Genomic DNA, 20,192 nt, shown 5'->3' with positions numbered 1-20,192 from the left:
CTGGCTAGCTAGTAGCTGCTTGACAACTGTCTTTCAAACTTTTACACATGGATATATTCTTTTATCCATCTCATTTTGTTTTTGAATTATTTAATGATTCGTGGCAAACACATGCATGGAACAAGGGTTCCTGTCGTTTCATTGATAAATTCATAACAAATGAAATTCTATATATTAGTAGTCTCTGTGCAACTTTTGAATAGTCAATGGTGGCGTATTATTCTTCAATTGATCAATTCCATAACAGTAGCCGACCCTACACTTCCCGAAAATCTAAGCATGGTACCCAGCGTTTGAAGAAAGTTCAGTTCACCCTTATCAATAATATGTTTTCCAGCTAAGAAATTATTTTTAATTAGTATAGTAGTAATTATTTTCCCACCTAACTTATACGACCGTTTCATTAATTACACTTAATATTTTCAATCAGTTCCACGAGAATTGATCAAAACTTGCTAATTAGAAACATTTTTATTTGAGCCCTGTTAAACCTTACATTATATTAACTCTGCATGCACACATGGGCTTTGTCCTCTGATTACAATCAGTGGTTGATTCCCATATGTGTGTGTATATTATTGTTAATAAACAAATCGTAAATGGATTTTAATTTTAACAAGCATATCTAAACACACCATAATTGTCGGCCATCAAAATATTTTTTGAAAAAAAAAAAATCTTAACTTTGATCCTTATCAGCAAGTCATTTCATGGAGACGTAAAAGAACTGTTCATTGCATGCACTTCCCTTCCGTGAGGTGGTGAGTAGGTAAGAGAAAGCGAACAGGGGATGACGGGTACTGTAGGAGAGGGGAGAGAAGGGAAGAGGAAAGTGAGGGCAAAGGGCCCCACATCCACGCTCCTCCTTTGGGCTCTATAAATTGCTCCTTCACCACCTTCGTATCTTCACAGATCAACGTTACATTAACCAGTGATATATTGAGCTTGGTGAAGATTGTATTCAAGAACGAGAAATAATGGGTCGTTCTTGTTCAGCCATTGTTGGGTTAGCTTTCTTCTTGATGATCGTGGCGGGGAGCTGTTCGGCTCAGCTGTCTCCAAACTTCTATTCAAAGCGCTGTCCAAAGGTCTTCAACACTGTGAAATCTGTGGTCCATTCTGCTATAGCCAAGGAACGTCGCATGGGAGCTTCTCTCCTCCGTCTCTTCTTCCATGACTGCTTCGTCAATGTAACGTCTTCATTTCACTCTCTCTCTCCACCGTACATCTTCATTATTATTCCTTGTTTTTACCTTCCTCCTTCTTTTAAACACAACTTCGTTTTTAATTACCTTCTCTTCATCTTTCCCACTCCCACGTTTTAGATATTTGAAAAAAAAGAACGAACACACACACACCCACACAAGTTTAGCCATAAGGACATTGTGTCTAGCTAGATGAAGGAAGCGTTTGGGTAAGATCAAAAGCATGATTTCAGAAGCATTTTTACGATATACGAAACATGTGAAAGAGTTTGTTTTCATTTGTAGAAAAGTACTCCTGAGGAGTAATTATTGAGCTTCCAAACACCCCCGAAGTTGCCAATTATCTGTACATAAATCATTAATGTCATTTATTGGTTATGTGCTTGCCGGCAATATGATGATATTAGTACTGGAATGGCCCAGTTTAGTCATCATAATTTGGAACTTTCAAATATAGACATGCTTCCCCACTTGACATAATAAAGAAAGGACAAACCAAGAAATGAAAAAGCAGCTTTTCTTTGAATTTGCGCTGTTCATGATGAGATGATGAATTAAGCTGAGATTTGATGCTGAATTGTGTTTTGACATGAAACAGGGGTGCGACGCATCAATACTGCTGGATGACACAGGGTCGTTCAAAGGAGAGAAGAATGCTCTTCCTAACAAGAACTCAGCGAGAGGATTTGAAGTGATCGATGCCATAAAATCAAAGGTGGAGAAAGAATGCCCTGGCGTCGTCTCTTGTGCTGATATTCTAGCCATTGCTGCTCGTGACTCTGTTCTTCTTGTGAGTTCACTTTACTTTTCACGGCACTTAAGTAATTCTCTGTGATGTTTGAGTTGTTATTGATGTTTATGGATATGCGAAGCTTGGAGGCCCTAATTGGAATGTGAAGCTAGGAAGGAGGGATTCAAAGACCGCTGGCTTGGCAGCTGCAAACAGTGGAGCCATCCCATCTCCATTTTCATCTCTAAACACTCTCATCTCCAACTTCAAATCTCACGGGCTCTCTGCCAAGGACCTGGTTGCCTTATCTGGTATTCCTCGTTTTTAGCTTAAAAGCCACCTCACTCCCATAAGAAGAGCTTTGATATTTTTATTCACATTGCGAAAGCTTAATTTATAATTACCAGTAACTTTTAACTGACAAAGCTTTTTTGTCCATAACAAAGGAGCGCACACGATAGGAAAGGCAAGGTGTTCGAGTTTCAGAAGTCGGATCCACAACGAGACCGACATAGACAGAGCATTTGCAAATGCAAGGAGGAGGACATGTCCTGCGAAAACCGGATCAGGAGACAACAACGTTGCAAACCTCGACTTCGTCACTCCCAACAACTTCGACAACCACTACTTCAAGAATCTCATTGCCAAGAGGGGCCTCCTTCACTCTGATCAGGTCCTCTTCAATGGCGGACCCACTGACTCGCTGGTTCGAGCCTACAGTAAGAATCCCAGGGCCTTCCACGCTGACTTCGTCGCTGCCATGATCAAGATGGGAGATATCAAGCCCTTGACTGGTTCTAAAGGACAGATCAGGAGGAACTGTAGGAGGGTGGATTAGAATTTGGAGAAACTAAGAAAGAGAATTTTTTTTTGTTCTTGTTTTTTATAATTTTGTTGTGCCCAGTTGAATTGTGTTTGTGGGAGTCGGAGTGATTTCTCGGCAAGTTGTGAATTCTTCGGTTTCGTTTAGAACCGTATTTTACTGCAAGGCAAAAAAAGTAAAATATAAGTTTTAGTTTGATGTTCTTTATTTCAGTAAGTTCATCTACAGATATGTTTATTAATCCGATCATGGACAGAATAACAAAAACTCTACATGTGGCGTCATAATAAAATCTGCATGCGAAGTGACTTAACAATTTTTTTTTTAATTCCGACTCCTCCCAAGGAAAAAAATTATACTACTTTCGTGCTTAATATAAAAACTAGTTAATTAATTTGAGTAGATTAAAAAAATTAGTCATGTATTATCTTTCATAAAATATCCTTACCAATAAAATATATTGACTAGAACTATCATTATTACAAAGACTACCTTAAAAAAATATGGATAAATATAAAAGATAAAGTGGATTAAAATCTTATATTTAAAACTAAAATAAAAGTCAAATAAACTCTTATATTAAATATTAGAGATAGACCATCTAAACCTAACTTTGTAATATTTGACTTTTTCGGTAACAAATGGCATAATTAACAGACTTCAGAAACATTTGTCAAGCATACAATAAAAATAGGAAGCATAATGAAAGAGTAGCTATGGACTAATGTATCTCCTCATATAATAGAATTATGCATCTCGAGCATTACACGCCTGTATCAATTTAGACATCGGACAAATACTAAGGTCGTCATTTTTCTATCAAAGCAGTGGTGCAACAGAAAGGCATAGAGGCGATTCGGGTTGAGAGGAGGTTTGGCAACTCCTGTAATCACTTGAAAAAAAAAAGTATTTTTATGCAGATTCAGGCAAAGCTAAAAGTTAATCCAAACATCGCACAGTGCCATAGACTTCCGTGACTGGTTTCGTTAGAATGATAGAATCTGTCAACGAATAGCAGACTTCGTGAAGGAGATAGTCCAATCGCAGAATTATGGATATGCTTCAATGGCCTGAGGGGATTCAGAATCACAATTCTTGAGTCTCTCATCTGAAGCAGGGCGATTACCCAGGGAGGAATGAAATGTAGGCCATGTGGATTGTGGGATCATAAAGAAGTATTATGACAAATGCATGACGGGTTTCTTCACTTCTGCATCACATGATTTAATCTAAAAAAGAAATATACACTAATAATTTTGCTGAATAACTTAACAGTACAATTACGTGAAAATAAACAAATTTGATAACCTCACAGAAAATCTGACTTGACAAAGAATAAAACCAAGCATGACGCCAATGTGCGAATCAATATGTCAATATATAACACTGCTTCCACAAAGGAAAAAGCTTCAATGTATGTCCGTCGTGGACCTGCCCAAGCTCTGCCACTATTATGAGGCGTAGTTCTTTTTCTTGAAGCAGAAGTTAGATTTACAGGTATATATTTTCCTTATCATCGTAGAGTTTACAAGAGGACTCAATCAATCGTCCGTCAATATTTTTCACCTCTACATGGCAAGTTAAAAACCAAAAAAAAAAAAAAAATCCAAATCACCTTTACAAGCATTATTTGTTGCCCCATCAAAGTTTAATTTAGAGATGTTCCGTAAGACGTGATTCAAAACTTTTCTTAAGGTACAAAAAGGCCATGAACTCGAAATCATCATCTCCCAGCATTGTGTCTTTGATTTCTAATTTGGTTGAGGAGAGTCTGGGCCTAAACATACACCGAAAAACAAAGTGCCATCACTATTTATAAAGATAAAAGGCAGTTAAAATGTGAGAAAACATTGGAAGAACCATACCTTTTCTTTAGCCCTTGGGGTGCCTGATTGTGACAAAGCTACTAATGGTGGGACAGCTCCTTCTTGAAGCACTGTGCCCAAATATCGAGGATTGTTTGAGCAAAGATGTAGTAGAGCTGCCGCTGCATTCTCCTTTCCTCTTGCTGAACCCAACTCGACCACCTCGACTAAAACAGGGATCCCACCTTCACTGCCAATGGCAGTTCTTCCTTCTTGAATCGTGGCAAGGTTTGCTAGGACAGCCACTGCCTTATCAACCATTCCAGCCGCCGGATCCATTAATTCCACAAGGTGCTTCACGGCTCCAGCTTGCACGATGCGGCCCTTGTTTTCATGATAAATTGACAAGTTAAACAAAGCAGTGGCAGCATCTTTCTTTCCTCTTGGAGTCCCATTGCCTAATAAATCAACCAGAGGCCTAATTGCCCCAGACCTCCCTATCCTGATCTTGTTTTCTTCAATCACTGATAAGCTGAAGAGAGTGGCAGCTGAATTCTCCTTGGCTTCAGAGCTCCCGGTCTCAAGCACATGGATTAGAGGATCAATTGCACCAGCATTTGCAATTGCACTTTTGTTGTTGTCATTGATTGATAAGTTCAGAAGTGCTGTGACAGAATTTTCCTGGATTGTTGTATCAGCTGATTTAAGTAAGTCAACCAACAAGTCAATGGCTCCACAGTTTGCAATCACAAGTCTATTATCCATATTGTGCTTAGCAAGAAGGCGGAGCCTTGATGTTGCCTCCCTTTGAGTATCAAGAGAAGCGCTCTTCAAGTCCTCAACCAGACTCTTAACCTGGACTTCAAGAGCAGAAAGATCAGCTCTTGTTTCGCCAGCAGAGGGCACAACCCTAGGAACAAATCTTTCTGATGGCCGCCGCCATATACTTTGGTTTCGAGGCCTTGTCTCCACACGGGGTGAGATCTCAGGTTCTCTCTGGGGAGCACCGATAGCTGCACCACCATTAGCATCTATCCCAGAATTCACCCCTACAGAAACATCCTTGCTGTTGCCAGCAGTGGTTGACATCTGGGGAGTACTGTGACCATCACCTTGTGTTCCTTGAACACTGGCTAGGGCACTGGAATCAGAAGCTGCTCTAACATGGGCTTGGGATTGTTCAGAGCTATAGGCATTGGAAGATTCAGTTATAGATTGAGACGTTGACGGTTGGACACCTGAATCCTCACTCCTCTCATCTGAGCCAGCAGACCTATCATCAGAACCCGGGGGTGATGTTCTTGCAAAATCCAAACACTGCCCATTAGCCATGCCACTTATGGAACCTTCTGAAGTTGAACGGGGATGAAATGGTGATGTTCCCTCTCTGTGGATTCCTCCAGAGGTTAAGCTCTTACTCGGTGAGCTGAAAGAATGAGAGCGAACTGCCTCTGGAGAGGATGGAAGATTGGTCCTAGAATGAGCAAAAACAGGTGATTCCCTGTTTGCACCAGATTCCACGTACCCATTAAGAAAAGATGATTGATTTAAGTTTGTGGACACTATGGGATCAACTGGCTTCACATTGTTTGATTCACACCAGTTTGCAATTAATGCCTTTACAGTGTAGTTAGGTATTAAGTTGGTGTGAGCCAAGGTCTGACGTGTCTTAGGACAGACAGTAAGTCCCAAATCAATCCAGTTCTTGATGAAAGCCCGCTCATAAGTTTGCCCTGAAGCCACAATTACCGGATCCATCATCAACTCCAAAGAAAGAGGACAGCAAAAATCAGGAGGTACTGCAACTGGGCTACAGCTCTGGGCTTGCTTAAGCGCAACAAGACGCTCATGCATACGAGTTACAAGAGTAATCAATTGATCAATATACTCAGCTTCAGCAGATTTTTCAGCCTGTTCAGCAATCTCCTTCAACTTTTCAAGGGCTACAGCCTCAATCAGAATCTCTTCGTTAGACCTCAGGCTCAAGCTCTCAGCAAGGTTTGCTAGGACCTCTGAACTAGGTCCTGCACCTTCCACTTGTTCGCTAATAGCTTCTTTAATGATTGACAGGATTTCATCCTCATGTCCCAAAAGCTTAAGTTTAGCAATACAGTGCTGCAGTTTTAAGTTGATAGTAGACGTTGTAATTGAGTTCTATGCAAATAAAAACATGAAAACTGTACTAAAAGGCGAGATAATTTTTTTTAAAACAAAAAAATATTAATAACATAAATCACCTCGACTTGTACAGTATTCAGTTCGTCTGGAAGACTGAGATGAGAAGTCTTCAGCTGCTGGAAAATATGGAGTGCTGAAGTCTGAATCCTAGATAGCAACGATTCAACTTGCATAACCTAATAATCAAGAAAGAGGAGTGGTGAGAATCCAGTAGGTACTTAACAGACAACAAGAATTCTTACTTATTCTTCTCCAACGGTTGATGGCTACTGATCTCAAGCAATGATATTTCACATATTTCACACCAATCCAGTCATGGAGGGAAATGATATATAATGTAGACTAATTTGTGGCATTTTAACCATGCACCTCTTATGCAAGACAGCACTAAATAGCGTGACCTCCTTGCAAGTCACAAAGTGACAAAGTAATACATCGAAAGATATTTACCTAAAAATTGTCCATAGGGTTAACAACTGCAACAGGCGAAGGAAGAAGACAACCACCCCATGATGGAAGCTCAGTTTATTTCACTATGAATTATCAATTGATAATATGAAATCTGCTCTAAAATTTTAAGCACTTATTAAGTTATTATACGAGACTTACAAAGTAAACTTTGCTAGACAATGGGTGCCAATTCCCGAAAAGCTCCCTCAACTCATCAACAGCCTGACCTGCTTCTTCACATTCCTTGTTAAGCACTTCATCAGACGCTAATTCAGAATTAACCAAAGCATCAGCTATAGGCTTGAGGAACTTAAGTGTCTCCTCCACCTTTTGGTAATACTTTGAAACAAATTCTGAGTTCCCATTCCCAGAAAAAGATAGATTCAAAAATGAGGATATGCCATTAATAAGAACCTTTAACAAGGATATCTCCATAACACCTGCATCAGTAACAGAAAATTTGATTGTAGATCTGAAAGGAAATGAATAAGATACTTCCCAGAAACAAATGAGAATTATTACAGCATGCGCTTGAAAATTCTAACTGTCTCCATTACAAGAAAAACAAACAGACCAGAAATTCAGGCGCAATATAAACACAAAAGACAGGTGAACTAGAGCAGTGGTGCACTAGTGCCTATGAATATCAATTTTATTTATAGAAACCTTAAACCATCTACTCCACAAGATACATATGCAAATCATTGACTGGCCATCACTACCAGACCAGACAGCACAAAAGCAACTTACCCCAGAAAGAATGGCACAAAAGTGGCAAATGAGAGCTTGGTATTATTCTAGACCTATAACTCACTACGTCCTATCAATATACTCTGAAATTAACCAAGAACATGGATAACCACGAGGAATAATTCTCCTTCCTTTTATTTTGTATGAAATAATATCGATGAAAAGAGGAAAAAACAACACAAAATTGACAACCAGAAGTCCTCCCAAGTTAAAAAGTAGAGACTTGTTCGCTTAGCAGAGCTCTCCAATCCCTTTGCAAATGGACAATAGAAAATTCTCTTTGGAAAAAAAAAATATATTGCTGAAACCCAAATAAGATGCAAAGGAAGAAACTTTTGATTAAAAACTTTCACATTTCGTTGGAACCAAATACAACACGAACGAGGTGAGATAGCATGCTGCTAAAGGACAGAGGAAATCCGTTGGATTTACATTCCAAATGAGCCAATTCAGCACATTAAGCTTAACTAGGTTTGCTGAATAAACCCCACTCAATTTAACCAGCAAGTTCAAACTAACTCTCATTATTTTGAAAGAAAGAATTATCAGTGTAGTGGGACTTCATAATTCTACATTTTGCAGAGGGAAAACACCATAGTGTGCTGAACATGATTAGCCAAGGAACACAGGGCCATAGATTCCAAAACAAAAGATATGATAAAACGGCAATATAATTCAACTACCAAGCATTAACTAATTACGAAATAAATGCAACATAGAAGCCACAAATTACAATCTTCCAACCAGATACATCCCCAGAATTCTACCATTCTCGCTAACAACAGCAACAAGAACTGCAAACTCATACAAATAATAGCATCTCAAACCCGGTATTATATTTGTCCATTTTTCATGAAGAAAACAAACTTAATCAAGGAAAGCATATAAAATCAAATAGCCACGAGCTTAAAATTTGAGAAATTTAAGGAAATAAGGATTTAACCCACCGAAAGGCAATGAAAAAGATGCTATTTTTAGGAACCCCTGGACCCTGTTCCAGTAATTGAAGAGGAGACAGTTGAAACGCAAGACGAGTTATGGATGACAGCAAGATGGTTCGTGAACGCCCCCAGAGGTGATCGCACCCACCAGAGGAATGGAATGGATGCTCGTTTAGGGCAATCTTGAGATATCAAGAAAGGTCGTGTTTCTATATCACCATTTCTCTTTTTGGTCTTCGTTCTATTATTCAACCACTGACTAGCCTGGCCAAAAAAATCACTGACTTCTGACTGCCCAAAAAACGCACTGACTACTCCATGTTCAACGATTTTAATTCATCCTCCTCTCGTTCATTTTTTTTTTTTTTTTGCTTTTCTGTGTTCAATTAATTGAATCAGTTTTTTTCACCCAAAAAAAATTGAATCAGCTTTTTTCCTAAAAAGAAAAAACGTTAAGATGCTCGAGTTGTGGGGGCGAAGTAAAAAGAAAAAAAGCTTGGAGATAAAATAATAATACTTCAAGACTTAACAACAATTTTATTTTTATTCAATTAAGAGAATTTAAAATTCATGAAAGGGAAGCCACGATGAGCTGTAAAGCGAGAAGGCCATTTGATGTGGGTTCGTCCTTTATTCCATTGTTTTCAGCTTTCTCAGTGCCATTTTTGGCCATCGTTTCAATCAGTTTTTTTCCCCCCTCAACTGTTTTTATAATTTTTTTTTTCATTTCTTATCTTTATTGTCATTCTCTAATCTCTATAGCAGATGACGAATTTTGCTTTTTGTCCACTTTTTTTTTATAAAATAGTTAAGATTTGGGAGGCACTTTTTTTTTGGCCCACAGATTTGGGAGATCCTTACATGCATAGGATTTGATAACTAAAGTAAACTTTTAAAAAAATAAAAAGGACAAATAATAAGTTTAAATATTGACATAAAAGACATATTAAAATCTAGCCATATGATTTAGACATAATGTATAATTATAAATATAAACATTATTAAACGAACAAAGAAAAAATTCTAATACTTCAAACAGAAAACTCCGCAGCCTGGGAAGAATAGTAGCATCTTTTCTCCTTAAAAACATGAACAATACTAGGAAGTTTACCTCCAAAGGCAATTTATTCTTAGTTCTGTTTTCAAATAAACTGAATTCCTTGTATCATATATTTTTGTACCACCAATGCTACTATGCTAGGATATTTACATAATAATGGAGAAAATAAATTTTAAATGAATGGCATTACTCAATTTTAAATAACAAACTCCTATAAATGTCAAGAATTTAATTCTCCTTCTTGTTTTCAATATTATACCATTTATTCTGAAACAAAAGGGTGGGGGTTGATTGGAACATTTGTCCCCAAAACCAGTTTGCCATTAGAATTTGGGAGAATTATAATCTAAGTTTTAAAAAAGAAATTTAATTATCCTAAAACTTATTGACAACTAAAGAGCATGTAATGATAAGTTATAAAGTAAATAATAACAATATATTCATACTGATCACTTGTTATTAAAATTTCTTTGACAATTAAATTCCTTTCTTTGAAGGTCATGGTAATTCTCCCTTAAAATTTTCACCCACTCTAGGAACTTCCTTCTCCTCACATCACGGGTTGTTGTTTAGCTGTCTGCATTTCAAAGAAAACTTCCCTGATAAACTTGGCTGGTCTCTTTTTGTTGTCTTCATCATTCTGTTGCATGAGAGTTAAGGAACAAGAGCACTATTACTCACATGTGGGCTCTTTTCGTGGTGTCCACTGTCCAGAGTGCAGAGCGAAGCCAATAAACACTTGAAGCTAAACCTACGCCAAGGTGATTATAAGCTTCTCTTTTAAGCTTAATTTCCCCTCTTTACTTATTTACGAGGCCAAAGAACAGAGCTAGAGCCTGAATTTATTGTAGTTTTTTACATCTACAATATATTTGATCCAGGCTGATATCTACCAGTGGATTTTTATGGTACAGAGTTTCTTTCTCATCTGATGCTGAAAAGTAACTGAATCAGAAAACGAAACCCATTAAATTCTCATCGCAGCCAACCTGAACATATACCATAGCAAAACCAAATCCAAACTTTTTTTTTTTTAAAAAAAAAGATCAATTTACCACCTTAGCATCACTCTCTGGTCTCGAACATTAGTTGCAGCAATTAAGAAAACTAAATTTACAGAATAATACTAGAGTAGAGACATCAGAACCCGCATTTGACGTTCTCTCTTCGCCGTCACATCGGCAGGCATAACGAGCACAGTTCGCCAGCAACGACGGCGAAGGAGCAGAACATGAGTCCTCCGCCGAAGGCTCAATCAATGCCGTTTTGAATCCGAACAAAGGGGAAAAAAAATTTGTGAACAATAACAGAACAATAAAAATTGAACTCGAAGAGTTGAGCCTTGATCGCCAAATGATGGATTTAGTACAAAAGATTGATCTTGGAGCCTAACAGAGAGTTGGGTGAGAGCCTGAAAACTACAATGAGATATTTGAGAGTCGGCAACGGAGCAGTACCGGGTTCGTGGCACGAGCGATACAGGTTTCGAACTTCGCGGAAAAAGGCGGTGGCGCTCCAACGGCTTTCTGTTTCCTTAGTCAGCAGAAAAAGGAACGGCTCCCCCCCCCCCTCGTGGGTAATACAGGTGTGAAGTGCGTCTCATACACAGAATATGCCAGTTAAATATACATAGATGTGGGTACAGATTTTATTTTAACTTATTCCGGATTAAATCAGATATGGATATTTGGCAAAAATTGGATATGGATAAAAATTATTGCAAAGAGTATTATTCATAAATTATGATTCTTGTAAATTATAAATTGTAAATATACTTAAAACATGTCATTTTTTACAAGAATATAATAAAGAGAAGTGATATAATGGCCTAATTAGCTTTGACTTTAACTGATAAGAAGAAAAAAAGTTCCTAATGAACTCAAAGTATGTTGATTTAATTTTCTTGATTTATCATAATTTCATTAAACTTACTTTGATACACCTTACCTGATCTAGCATTTGATTACACGTAAAATTCTTGCAAATAAAATAAAATATACAAGTACTTACTCGTTAGTAATAATTAATTGAGAATTATGGAAGTTTCTAAAATTTATCTATAATTAATATTTTTTTGGTCTTGATATTTACAATTTACAAAATTTAAAGAATTCTTAGGTTCTTAAAATAAAAATAACCACTCTTTTCCATGAGTGTTGCGGGCGCTCAATATCCCTAACAAGGTCAGGAGACCAAGCGGAATGGCCACCATTTCTGCTTCGAGGTCCCTTCTGTTCTCCCATCCCACCAAGCTCTTTCTTTTTTCCTTCAAAGCTTCTTCTTCTTCCTCCTTTTCTTCCAATTTTTCTCCTTGCCTTCGTCTTCAATTCACCAGGGCCACTTGCAGTCTCCAGATCTCACCTTCTGCCTCTGACCCTCAGCAACAGAATCGAGTGCTTCGCCCCAATGTCGTCGAAATCCTTGAGGAAAGAGGCCTACTTGAGTCGCTTACTAGCGATGCTCTTAAAACAGCCTGTTCGGACCCTGCTGCTGGACCCCTCAAGGTCTATTGTGGTTTTGACCCCACAGCTGAGAGCCTACACTTGGGCAACCTTCTTGGGCTCATCGTGCTCTCGTGGTTCCGCCGCTGCGGCCATAAAGCTGTTGCTCTGATCGGAGGCGCCACCGCTCGTATTGGAGACCCGTCTGGGAAGGCCCTCGAGAGACCTGAACTTGATGCCGATACTCTGGAGAAGAACATCGTAGGTATTAGTAACACTATAAGAAGAATTCTGGGTGGTACTCAAAATTTGTACTTGAATGCGAATTCGAATCTCGACGATTCTTCCCTTGTGATTTTGAATAACTACGATTGGTGGAAGGAGTTTAGTTTACTGGATTTTCTGAAACGAGTAGGTCGATATGCCAGGGTGGGTTCAATGATGGCCAAAGAAAGTGTGAGGAAGAGGTTGGAGTCGGAACAAGGAATGAGCTATACGGAGTTCACTTACCAGTTGTTGCAGGGCTATGATTTCTTACATTTGTTCCAGAACGAGGGTGTTAATGTTCAAATTGGGGGTAGTGATCAGTGGGGTAATATAACTGCTGGGACTGAGTTAATTCGAAAAATATTACAGGCTGAGGGTGCCTATGGCTTGACATTTCCTCTTCTACTGAAAAGCGATGGTACCAAATTTGGTAAATCCGAGGATGGCGCTATTTGGTTATCCCCTGCCTTTTTGTCTCCTTACAAATTTTACCAGTATTTTTTCTCTGTTCCTGATGCTGATGTGATCAGGTTTATGAAAATTCTTACTTTTTTGGATATTGAAGAGATAGAGGCCTTGGAGAGAGAGATGACGAAACCTGGTTATGTGCCTAATACCATTCAGCGGAGGCTTGCTGAAGAAGTTACCCGTTTCGTTCACGGGGAAGACGGGTTAAATGACGCTTTTAAGGCAACAGAAGCCTTAAGGCCAGGATCTCAGACAAAGTTGGACTGGAAAACTATTGAGGGGATAGCTGAGGATGTCCCCTCTTGCTCTTTAGCTTATGATGAAGTTTTGAGTTTGTCTTTGGTTGATCTATCAGTTTCTGCTGGTTTGTTTGACAGCAAATCTGCTGCGCGCAGAATGTTAAAGCAAGGAGGCATTTACTTGAACAATAACCGAGTAAACAAGGAAGACAAGAGAATAGAGGCTGTAGATATAGTGGACGGAAAAGTGCTTCTTTTATCGGCAGGCAAAAAGAACAAGGTTCTGGTGCGAATAGCATGAACTGGTTGATACTGGAGTTTTCTTTGTAGACTGATATTTGCTTTGTATACTTTTTGTATGCATATTTAATCTTTGATTTTGTTGGTTATCTTTGAAACAAGTGCACCGATTGGTCATCAATTTTGACATTCAATAAGGTGCTTCAACGTCCATGAAATTATTGTTAATTATCTTTTTGTATGCTACATGCATCTTTATTCACTTCCACTATTGGAACTGCAAACTTATTTCTGGAGTGCTTATTATTCTGTTATAAACCATACTTGAGTTGAATTACGAATGCCAATAATATTGAGCATTGAATAATAAGAATGAATCTAGAGGTTGTTTGAACAACATTTTATTTTGAGAATTCAATGATTATCTGCTGCACTGACCTCTCCATAAGTAATATCTAAGATTATGATGCATTGCTTTGCGTGTCAGAGCATTGAGGTGAAGACTAGTTAAACAAATTTAAGTTTTCATTGGGTTCTAATGCATCTGGCAGATTAGGGTCAATCTGGATGCACGTATTAAAACATGAACCATCACCTGCTTGCACTTAAGCAATACATTGGTGAAAATATTCCTACCAAAACTTGCTCTTAGATAGACAAAATCATCTGTTTTCACCCAACTTTATCTGCTACTCTGATCTTCTCCCCCTCTTATGCTGGCCTCCTTTCAAAAACCCTTCCTATGACGCCCTTTTACTTTTGCTGTGATTCCTTTTTCCCTTGACTCTTATAGGATATACCCTGGTGCCATTAGTTGGTCCGTTAGTTACAGCTGCTTTGTCCTGTTTTCACCCTTTGCTTGTTAACTATAGTTCTTTGTGGCAGTACAGGCTGCTACGGATGGATCATTCTAATTCTATGAGAAAATTTTTCAACATATAAAAAATTATTCAAAACCTGCTTTCAAGATCAAAAATTGAGCAGGAGAAGTTATCCCCAAAAAAAAAAATTGAGCAGGAGAAAGAAAGTAGCAATGGCATAACTTGGCATTTTTGCCTGCTTGAATGTTGAATGTTGAGAAGGCATTGACATGTATTATATTAGTTTTAATTTTGCAAATGATATTTATGTGTGAAAGAAATTAAAAAAAATAGTTCAACTAAATATAAAAATAAAATTACAAGCCTAGATCTGGTGATGCAAGTGTCGCTTTTCACAATCTCTACCATGAGCAAGCCGCAATGTGATTATTGAAGGTTGGAATTCTTCCTTAACATCAAAGGTTTGAATTCTTTCCCGTTTATTTATTTCTTTCATTTTCTTTTTTCTTTTTATCTTCTGCACTTCTTCCTCTTCTTTTCTTCAATTTCTTTTTATTGTTTTCTCCGTGTAGAGTTTGCAAGACTTTGATGAGTGGTGCTCCTTTGATGCTGCGGGCCCTCAATTCCGATTTAGGGAACGTTTTGTGCTACCTATGGATTGATTCAATAGTCTCTTTCTTCTCTACAAGTACCTCCTCTCTTCACCTTTTCTCTTCATTTGTTGATTCATTTCCCTGTGCTTGGTGGATTTCAATCATGCCCCATGAATATGAGATCCTTGAAGGGGGCTTTGAGTCATTTACTTCTTTTATTTCGCTTTTTAGTGGTTTCCATTGAAGGGTTGTGTCTGCTAAATAATTGAGATTTTTTCTGTTGAAAGGTGAAATGAGATTTGACGAGGATATTAATGCAAGTCTTATTTATTGGAGCCAGCTTTACAATACGCGGCCTAGTTCTTATCTTTGGTTCGGTTTCCTTTTTCTCTCTCTTCTTGTGAGCGTCATTGAGTAGCTTTCAACAGACAATCTACAATCATTTTAATAATTGTAAATGTGATAGTTGAACAAAAAAGCATGATTACAGGTTGCTGAGATTGCATTTCTACATTATCCCCTTCTCATTCTGCAATTTGTTATCCTTATTACCTTCAGCTTTTGGGTCTTATCTACCAAGTGATCAGTTATATTAATGGTTGGATTTGTAAAGTTGAAAATCTGCTAGTGCTTTGAAGGGGCTTGGTGTTGTATAGGCAAACAACTGTAATATATCTGCAATTGATGGAGCTGTATTGGAATCTTGCTGCACTTTCAGATTTTCCACGTTTGCTTCTGTGATGTGTCCCAAGTGACACTGTATCTGACTTCTTGATTTTCCCCACCTTAAAATTTGATCTTAAGAATCATTCTTTATATTACATGATTCTTGTACATAATACATATGCCTAAATGCTTATCTTGGGAGCCATGGTTGTACAAATTTGACCGGGCACCTCCAACATGAAAGACACATTCTGGTTGGTGGGCTGCCTTGGTTGGCACCTTTCCGTTCTCGTACGGCCTGCAGAAAATTGTCTTGTTTCAAATTATATTGTTTATGATTTTGAAAGCAACGAAAAAGTCATTTGTGCTTATGAAGTGAAAGATGGATTCACTGGTACGTTGCGGATTTCACTTTATTAACAGCACAAGCATTTAGGATGACTAGTTTCTGGACAAATAACAAGGCATGCATTGTAAAGCTGCTTATGTGGCAGATAAGGCTCATATTGAGAATGTCCAAAGTTATGGAACGGTGTCCCTCTTTTTGTTGCCTTGTTTTTGCTTTGTCCAAACGACTGGTTTGGCTCCTGTATTCACAGAGAGGGAGAGAGACGAGCCAGATGCAGATACAGAAGTGAAATATACAGAGAGATTCGTGCCCCCTGAAGCAATTTTGCCCTTGATTAAGTTGGCATGGTATTTTGGATCAAGCAGAAGATGAAAATAATAGTAAGACAACTTATATGTGTTTCATGACACGAGTAAGGGAAAAGGAGTAGAATAAAACAAGTTTAATAATCAAATTCAAACTCCACGAAAACACTAAACTTAACTATATCTGAATCTTCAATGATACACGCATTTGTGGTCCACAGTGTAAGTGTGGTTTAACCATCTTGCGTGGACCAAAAATATTAGTTAAAAGGTAATTATAATATTAAATATGTAAATAATTTGTAAACTTTCCAAATACTCACACGTCCTTGACCGGGGGGGGGGACGAAAGTTAATAGTACATTAATTATTTATTTTCAAAGTTTCAGTATATAGAAGGATAAAGTGAGAAAATAAATACCAAAGGCCATAGATATTATTAAACTGAACTTATATTTTTAAACCTGACGGAATTCCCCCCCCCCCCATATTATGGAGGAAAGAGTATACCCCTCCAGTCTTATTTAGAAGCACTTTTAACATATTTGACTTCACTGAACCAAAAAAAGAATCTTAAATCTCATTAATTTTGTATTAAAATTTAACAATTTTTAAATTTTATCTCTATCTAATAGATATATCATATATACACACTTTAATAGAAAGTCTAAGACTTGGCCAAAAAAATTAAAAAGTCTAAGAAAATAATAAATTTGAATAATACTAAGTCTCTTTATTATTCTCTTAAATTTAATGGAGTAATAAATTTTGGATAAAATTATACATTCATATAATAAATTTAATGGGGTGACTTGTATCAAGAACAAAAAAAACACTCTCTTTATCCTATAAATAAGATCATAACAGCGTCATCTTAATTTCAAAATGGTTAATTTAACTTAATGATTCCCTGTGAGGACTCGTTAGTAGCCTTCAAGAGCTGAGCTGTCCACGTGGGTGTGAACTGTGAAGGGGAAACGGAAATCGAATCAGTTGTAAACCAGTGGATCACAGCTCTGTTATTGTTAATTAGGAAACCTCCATGTGAGATCTTTAATACGTTAATGAATCTTAAAGGAACCAAAATGATTCTACGTAGTGCCAGAAGTATTTGATTATAAGCAGATCCAAAAACTGGCAATTAATTAATTTATATTCCTTCGGTCCAAAATATAAGACCCATTTTGTAATGTAAATTGCACTACAAAATAAGTCTTATATTTAGGACCGAAGGAGTAATATCTGGGAATCTCCATAACCTTTTTATTAAATTATCTTTTTTTCTACTGATCTTATAACTCCTCAACCCCACCCCTGCATAAATGCCGCTGTGTTTGTCTTTGATATTTTATGCATTAAGTTAATTAATAATTATCTAGTTTCATTTTCATTTAGTTGCCTGCCCTAACCAGCCTCCAAGATTCTGTCACATCTTTACAATCTTGCAAATATAACATAACACAAAGTATTTTAATCTTGCAAGTATTCACGAAAGAATAATTGACACCCTAAGAAAGATTGTACACTAATGTAGCATATAAATTAAACTTCTACAATTGGTGCAATGCCATTGCCAATTGCATCATAAATCCAACTTTGACCTTATGTTCGTTCAAGAATGTCATTTTTTTAAATAAAAAAAAATACTTTGAAGACAAAAATGCATTTTAACCTACCGTTTTGTTATCGAGTTTTTATTCTATATTATCTTTATTATATTAGACTTCAATATTCAGACTTCCAAATGGAGACGTAAACAAATTAATTTCATAGACATGAAAGCTCCAAGATGGGAATATTTCAAGCGATAACGGGTGAGTCATAAACTACATCATTCACACAAACTTCTGTCCAGAAAATAAAAAACATAAAAGCAATAATGGAAGGAATAATAATTTTTTAAGAAAAAATCATGTGTTTAAGGATATTATACATATTATATGTATGACTTGGTGAGGCTTAATTTGTTGTAATATGTTAATTAATGGATGGACCAATTCTTGAAAACTAGCTGAGGTTGAGTTTCACACGCCAAGGAATCGAATGCCTCATGATATCACATTTCTTGGCTAAAAGATTTGACTTCAATGGCGCCTCCTTACTTGGATGGATTCATTCAACAAATCTTACAATTTAAGGAAATTATTTTTCTTATTCTTATTTACTATCATTTCTTTACTTTTCTCTCATATGTGCCTTACTATTGCCCAGCAAAAAGTCAAAGTCTCGTCCTATCACTTGCCAACACGTTCAGAACAATTGACTTTTTTTTTTTTTTTTGGGGGGGGGTTCGTTTTCAGAATCTTAAGCACATCAGCTTTTAGAATTTGGGTTCTGTGGTCTATTTTTTATTATTCAAATTTGATTTATGTAAGTTAAGTGTTACATTTTGTAGTTGAAATTTCATGTTTATTCTATATTTTATTTTTAAAAATATAAAAATTTAAAACAATAAATATTATAATATCTAAATCATCCTATTCTAACTCAGATGCTATTAAATTGAGATTAATAATATGTAAGTTGGGAGGCCTCTGTTTGTTTCAAAAAAAAAATTTAAGTATCATTTGTCAATAATAGAGATTAATCTTTCTCAAGGTGAAAAGAAAAGGAGAAGATTTCTCCCACCTCTATTTACAATTCATGAAAGTGGGGAATTGAATTTCCAATCACTTGTCTAGAGGGTAAGAGCCATTACATATCGATCATTCCTCTCAATCTAAGTTCGCAGCCAGAAATATTTTTTATTAATAACAAAATCTGGGTAGAGATGAAGGGCTAAAAGTGGACATTTTTCTAATAAAATTTGCTTCATAAATAAGACCAAGAATTAAACCACCAATAAATTTTAAAAAAAAAACTATATCTCATACTACCTCTGGTCCTAATTATAAGAGCTACTTGACTAATTTGAGAAGATTAAAAAAATAAGTTAAGCTAGTTATTTGTAATAAATAAGTGTTGTCTTTCCTAAAATATCCTTATTAATCAAGTGTATTGGCTAGAACTACTATTATGAGAAGGGCTCTTTTGAAAAAAAAAATACATAAATATTAAAGACAAAGTAAATTAAGGTCTTATATTTAGGATCAAAATAAAAATCAAATAAGATCTCATATTAAGAATCGGAGATAGTACTATACTCAACGTGAGTTAGTGGGGATCAGAATATAATTTTGTGTTTGGGTGATTTGTGAAAGAGTCATAAATCAAAACGTCTGAAATCGTGCAAGAGAGACCTGCTTGTCTTTTGTGGCCACTAGATCTCGAAGCTTCTCATTCATTAATCATCAATTATTGTTTTATTATATCGTTCGAAGCACTGTGCCTTCCATTGCTAATTAATAACAACAAAACATGATCAACCTTACCTAATTTCTTTGGATGCAACTACACCAGACTTCGTCCTCTACGTGAGAACCCATTTTAGATTATTGAATATTATATCTGTTTGTTTTGAGTTTATTTTGTACTTAATGGAGTTTTATAAAATAAAATAAAATAGTTTTAACTTTCTAAGGTTGTCTAATGATCGCCTCTAACCTTCCAATAATTATAATTGATTAGCATACTTGAGATGGATCTTGTTAGACATTAATCAAATTATAACTGACATGCTTAATAGTCTCCTTGGTACTTCTTAAATTTCACCCAAACATATATAATCATCAAAGCCTAAATTTCCAATGGCAATATGCCCAATGAATTATTTATCTCAAGTGAAAAACACCCAATACGTCATATATAGTCATAAATATACGCATTTAATTTATCAAATCTTTTAAATTTTGTTCAATAAAATCATTTGTAATTAAGTATACGTATGTATATGATCCGTACACAACATGACACAGACCCTAG

The 20,192-nt window shown here is 36.6% G+C and overlaps 3 protein-coding genes across 6 annotated transcripts; 2 read left to right on the top strand and 1 right to left on the bottom strand.

Annotated features, from left to right (window-relative positions):
- Positions 1 to 892: 892 nt before the first annotated feature.
- LOC114726485 (peroxidase 4) lies at positions 893 to 2,974 on the top strand. The gene is made up of 4 exons (XM_028913091.1): positions 893 to 1,190; positions 1,804 to 1,995; positions 2,078 to 2,246; positions 2,382 to 2,974. The coding sequence occupies exons 1-4, from the start codon at positions 978 to 980 to the stop codon at positions 2,771 to 2,773; spliced, it is 966 nt and encodes a 321-aa protein (XP_028768924.1). The 5' UTR covers positions 893 to 977; the 3' UTR covers positions 2,774 to 2,974.
- A 941-nt stretch (positions 2,975 to 3,915) lies between these two features.
- LOC114726462 (U-box domain-containing protein 4) lies at positions 3,916 to 9,184 on the bottom strand. Of its 2 annotated transcripts, none has more exons than XM_028913062.1 (5): positions 8,885 to 9,184; positions 7,351 to 7,631; positions 6,801 to 6,917; positions 4,624 to 6,678; positions 3,916 to 4,535 (listed from the first exon to the last, which is right to left on the bottom strand). In XM_028913062.1, the coding sequence occupies exons 2-5, from the start codon at positions 7,624 to 7,626 to the stop codon at positions 4,482 to 4,484; spliced, it is 2,502 nt and encodes an 833-aa protein (XP_028768895.1). In that variant the 5' UTR covers positions 7,627 to 7,631; positions 8,885 to 9,184; the 3' UTR covers positions 3,916 to 4,481. The 2 variants fall into 2 exon arrangements, with proteins under 2 accessions (XP_028768895.1, XP_028768893.1); XM_028913060.1 differs by having other exon boundaries at positions 8,889 to 9,184.
- Positions 9,185 to 12,134: 2,950 nt separating this feature from the next.
- LOC114726463 (tyrosine--tRNA ligase, chloroplastic/mitochondrial) lies at positions 12,135 to 15,894 on the top strand. 3 transcript variants are annotated; one of them, XM_028913064.1, is made up of 3 exons: positions 12,135 to 14,879; positions 14,991 to 15,106; positions 15,299 to 15,894. In XM_028913064.1, exon 1 carries the CDS (start codon positions 12,144 to 12,146, stop codon positions 13,656 to 13,658), a length of 1,515 nt encoding a protein of 504 aa, XP_028768897.1. In that variant the 5' UTR covers positions 12,135 to 12,143; the 3' UTR covers positions 13,659 to 14,879; positions 14,991 to 15,106; positions 15,299 to 15,894. The 3 variants fall into 3 exon arrangements, with proteins under 3 accessions (XP_028768897.1, XP_028768898.1, XP_028768896.1); XM_028913065.1 differs by having other exon boundaries at positions 12,135 to 14,853; positions 14,991 to 15,894; XM_028913063.1 differs by having other exon boundaries at positions 14,991 to 15,894.
- Positions 15,895 to 20,192: the final 4,298 nt, after the last annotated feature.

The sequence above is a fragment of the Neltuma alba genome, unplaced genomic scaffold, assembly GCF_004799145.2.
Source record: "Neltuma alba isolate B1F8T4 unplaced genomic scaffold, ASM479914v2 tig00012379_pilon, whole genome shotgun sequence".
Lineage (NCBI taxonomy): Eukaryota > Viridiplantae > Streptophyta > Magnoliopsida > Fabales > Fabaceae > Neltuma > Neltuma alba.
Note: the sequence above shows the minus strand (reverse complement) of the source record. Positions and strands in the feature narration are given on the sequence as shown.